A 4,961-nucleotide genomic window follows, 5' to 3' on the forward strand; every position below is an offset into this window, starting at 1 on the left:
ACCCTACCACCCGCTGCTCAACTCTATCTTTACAGAGAGAGTGGACACGAAGCGACGGACGGGTCTGTAATACCGAGCTCATACCTGAAGCCGGGAATGCACCTGGGATGGATCGTGAAAAAAATGTTCTCAGTTTGCGACAATTTGAAATATCCACGACAGGGACGCTCTTGAACCCCTCACAGTCTCTGACGGACTAGTCGATCACAAGTGGCTCAACAGGTAAAAACATAGATAAACTCATCTTTCAGAAATTTGACGACCGGGCTGACACTTCAGCGTGAGAAATCGGGGGTGTGGCGTGTGCGCGTGTGAAACCAGTCAAATGCGTGTGTCTCACGGCCAATGCGTGAGAGTTGGCAGCCCTGCAACAATGCCACCCCAACTCTGAGCATTACAGCCTTTCTAAGGAGAATTTAAAACTGCAGTGGGTAGAATGCAAACAATCCCATCACAGGAGACCTATCTAAAAGCCTGGAAATTTTCTCTCAGATCACTTAAACAACAATATGCTGAAAGATTATTATGGTATTTTTGCCCAATGATGCCAAAAATAAACGCAACTGTATACCAAATATGAGCTTTCTCTAACCTTCAATGCAAACAAATGTATTACTGACGTTGTAATTACATTATTACCTAAACCATGGACCCAAACACCTCAGCATAGATTGAAAACATTGTTACCCCCAATTTCCACTGGATGCGTAACGGCTGCGGAGCCGCTCCGGAACGGCGATGGAGTCATTAGGTTTCCATTAAAGTCAATGTGTGTATTTCCATGGACTGCGGATCGGCTACGACCCAGCTCCATCCCAGCCCAGGCAATCCGCAGCCCTCTGGAGCAGATACGCGGAGCTTCTATTTTTGCCGGATGCCGGAGAGCTCCGCAGCAACTCAGCTAGTGCTAGAGCACAGAAACAATAATACATTTGGTAAATTTTCAAAATAAAATAGACCGTGCTCATGGCGGATCATATTTCTACGGTGGCCCTGAGGTGCAAAACACAACGGCAAGTCAGAAAACAACGGCAAACCAAAAAACACAACCGCAAAAGAGAAAACCCAACACAAAAAGAGAAAACCCAACACAAAAAGAGAAAACACAACACAAAAAAGAAAACACAACGGCAAATCAGAAAAACAACACAAAGAGAAAAAACACACAAAAGAGAAAACACAACGGCAAATCAGAAAACACAACACAAAAAGAGAAACACAACGCAAAAAGAGAAAACACAACGACATTAACCAAACGGAAAAGGTGGTAGGTACCTCGGGAACAGGAATCGTCGCTGATTGACAAAGAACTGGTCCGTCCTTTGAACCGGAAAGACGGGGTTTGTTTCCATTTTCAAATCATGAGCGCCACAAATGACGAGGTACAACGCTGCTATAAGCAATACTTTGATGCCGGACATGAATATGACGTGATACTGGATATGCTGTCAACAGTACCTACCTTTCCGTTTTGGAATGTGTTGTGTTTTCTTTTTTGTGTTGTGTTTCCTTTTTGTGTTGTGTTTTCTGATTTGCCGTTGTGTTTCTCTTTTGTTGTTGTGTTTCTCTTTTTGTGTTGTGGTTTTCTCTTTTGTGTTGTGTTTTCCTTTTGTGTTGGTTTTCTTTTGTGTTGTGTTTCGTTTGCCGTTGTTGTTTCCTTTTGTGTTGGTTTTCTCTTTTGCGGTTGTGTTTTCTGATTTGCCGTTGTGTTTCTCTTTTGTGTTGTGTTTTCTCTTTTGCGGTTGTGTTTTTTGATTTGCCGTTGTTTTCTGATTTGTTGTTGTGTTTTGCACCTCAGGGCCACCGTATATTTCCCTTCACAACACCTTGAAAACACAGCACAGAGTTGTTTCTTCTCTATTCCTCGGGAAACTGTTGTTGTTTTGTAGTTCTATTCAACATGAATTTGTGAGATCTCGCAGGTCCTTCAGACTTCAGCTTTCAGTCATGGCCGCAACTGTTCCGCAACAAATCCGGACCTGGTGCGTGTTGACGTTCAGCACGGAGCACGGAGCCGCCACGCAGCGGAGCCAATCCGCAGCCGTTACGCATCCGGTGGAAATTGGGAGTTAGCCTGACCGTACTGCTAAGCCTATCCTATTTCGTGAATTACTATTAATAATTCCAGGAAAACCATCCAATCTGTCAACAGTTAAGTTAACGGATTACACTACTTTAGCCCATCTGGTAGAGCTGTGGGTGTGTGTCAGATACAATATAAATTTTATTTAATTTAGATAACATTACAGTTTTATATTACAATACATATGTAAATCAACAGTGCATACAAAAACGTCTGCTGGAGAAAATAGGATAGCTTACATTTGTCTGTACTAAAGAATGTAATCTGTTCACAGAACAAAATATGTCCAAGCATTCTGTTTAACAGCCAGTGCTAAGGTAGTAAAAGCAAACAATACATAAAAAAAAAACAATTTTATTTTCTGCAGTCTTCACATTACCTGAAAACAATCAGTTCCCAAATTTCCTCACATTAGGGAAGCAGACAGACATTTGGGAGCACAAGTTTCAGTGACTGGTCATGCACTTGAACCTGTTCTTGAAGTAGAAGACTTCTTTATGAATGTAATTATCAGCAGAGGAAGATGAATAGCGAAATTTTTCATAGGCCTTTTGTGAGTCTGTTTTACTCCAGGGCAGTTTGATCTTTGATGCGTGGTTTACAATGATGTCACTACAGGAGCCAATGTGGATGGAGCCCAGAGCGTCAATGAAAAACTCTGCAGTGCCAAAAGAAAAATTCATCATCTTTGCCACCATTTTGTGTTTTATTCTTTTTTTCATCTTTTCAATCTGAAGTAAGTCAACAGTTTATTACAGCTGTATTTGACAGAGAAAAATGCTATTATAAATTGCTATGTTAATATTTCATAGTGGACTCACCCAGATGACCGTGCCGTGCCAGGCGGGGGTTAAAGCCCACCTCCTGGACCTTGTCTGTCCTCCCCATGAAGAAGTTGATGACGGCATCAGCTACCACGCAGTTGGGATATCCCTCGATGACATGGTAGTAGCCATTTCTAATATGTAAACAGTCCCCCTCCTCTCCTCCTTCTTCCACAGATATGGTGTGACGATAGGTTGCAGTGTAACCTGTGACCTCTCTCACTGCGCCACCGACCTGAAGTCATTAAGACAGACACTGTGTAACTGTTTCAGAAAGAAGGACGATGTTGATCCTTACAATACAGTCTGTGGGGGATTGTATGTTAAAATGGTAAACATTGATGATGAAATGATAATTTATATTGCACAATTTTCTGCTACTTAGCAAGTGTACTGAATATATTGCTGTCCATACAATACAGGGATTCATTAATATTTAATTATTTCATTCATTTAGCACAGAATTTCCCGCAGCACCAGAGAAATCCCAGGAGTGGAACATTGTGGATGTGGACTAACCAGACCATGACACCAAGGGAACCTGGCCAAGCGGGATAAGTTGGGAATGAGAATAGATTAAATGCATGCGTAAAAGTACATTGTAGTGAGGCTCAAGTACTTTGACCATGCTTTAATTTTTCTACAACACGTCCATTAGCATGAGCTACTTTGGCATGATTCCTGCATCGATTATTGACTTTTCTGCATCAAGACATCATCTTTCAAGAGAGAATCGCAATGCATCTAAGAATTGACTTTTCCCCTAACTCTACTGTATATAAGGAGTTCATTTTATTATTATTATTATTATTATTTAAATTCATTTGTAATTTAATCTTGTTGTTTAGTGGGATCATTTGTGCATTAAAATCATCCTATCGGCTCCTACATTCTTACCTTCCTGCTATCAAGTCACAGAGAAAATAACTACTTTCATCTACTGGAAGGAAACCATCTCCTAATGTTCCATTTGTTAATGGTGTTTGCATTATTATGTTCATTATGTGTGTTATTAGTGTAAGTGTCTCTTTTCAAATATATTCCCATTAGTAAGTTAGTGTGGGCAAGAAAGCGCTTGTTAATGCATTGGTCAACATGGAATGAATGCTGGAGAATGAAAAAAAAAATATATTTAGCACTTAGAATTCAGAAAGCTCCAATGATTGAAGTTTAATATGAACATGAACGTTAGGGACTTGATGTTTGAATTGTTGAACAGGTTAGAAGGACTGGAAGGCCAAATCCACACATAGGAAGAAACAATCAAACAAAAGTTTGATGATGCCTTCACAAATATCAAATGGTTAATAAAGCTAAGTACAGAGAAAACTACAAGCAACCAAACTAACAAATACGTACATATGAATTAGGAGTTGTTCATTAATTAAGCTCAAATGTCTAAAACTTTTTAAAGCTTACTGTGCAATCGTCAAGTTGCTGCAGTGTATTCTGATGTTTTCTGAACTCACCAGTCAAGGCTGATTTCAAATTATATGACAAGTAACAACCGGTACAGGTGTGTGGAAAAGGGTAAAGCAAAACAGCTTCTAACCGTGCCAGCAGTATTGTTTTATTTGTGTTTAAATGGAAATCTGAATGAAACTTCGGATTTTGCAGTGTGCAAGCCAGCATGCTTTTCTGGCTATTCATACAATCCTTTGCGCACAAGCAAGAGAGTCAACGTCATGTCTGAAAATACTGTATATAAGGCTTGTGTGTCTACTTGCATTATTTTAAAGCAGAGGTTAGAATGGCAAAAATGCACATGCATAGCGAATCACAGTTTTTTTTAATGAAATGTATATTTTTTAGAATAAAGAATGATCACGATAATGAGTAGTCAGCAGTTTGGCTGCTTATGGAAAAATATGCTAATATAAATGATGAACCTTCAATAAATAGTGCATGTGCACATGAGGAAACATGAAAGACTGAAATGAATGTCAGACAAATTTAAGCACCAATTCTTTAAAAAAAAAAAAAAAGAGGATTGGTGCAGTAAAGGGACACTGTACCCCAGAGATGGGAAGTAATGAAGTACAAATACTTTGTTA

At 39.6% G+C, this 4,961-nt stretch overlaps 1 protein-coding gene across 2 annotated transcripts in view; it reads right to left on the minus strand.

The window, feature by feature from the left end:
• Nucleotides 1-2,323: 2,323 nt before the first annotated feature.
• b4galnt1a (beta-1,4-N-acetyl-galactosaminyl transferase 1a) overlaps nt 2,324-4,961 on the minus strand; it is a 12,201-nt gene continuing 9,563 nt past the window's right edge. For both annotated transcript variants that reach the window (XM_032521173.1, XM_032521174.1), the window contains exons 10-11: nt 2,905-3,142; nt 2,324-2,741 (exon numbers count right to left, since the gene is read on the minus strand). In XM_032521173.1, the coding sequence (XP_032377064.1) occupies nt 2,530-2,741; nt 2,905-3,142 (450 nt within the window). In that variant the 3' untranslated portion in view covers nt 2,324-2,529. The remainder of the gene's footprint in view (nt 2,742-2,904; nt 3,143-4,961) is intronic.

This window comes from Etheostoma spectabile, chromosome 7, assembly GCF_008692095.1.
Source record: "Etheostoma spectabile isolate EspeVRDwgs_2016 chromosome 7, UIUC_Espe_1.0, whole genome shotgun sequence".
In the NCBI taxonomy this organism is placed as follows: Eukaryota; Metazoa; Chordata; class Actinopteri; order Perciformes; family Percidae; genus Etheostoma; species Etheostoma spectabile.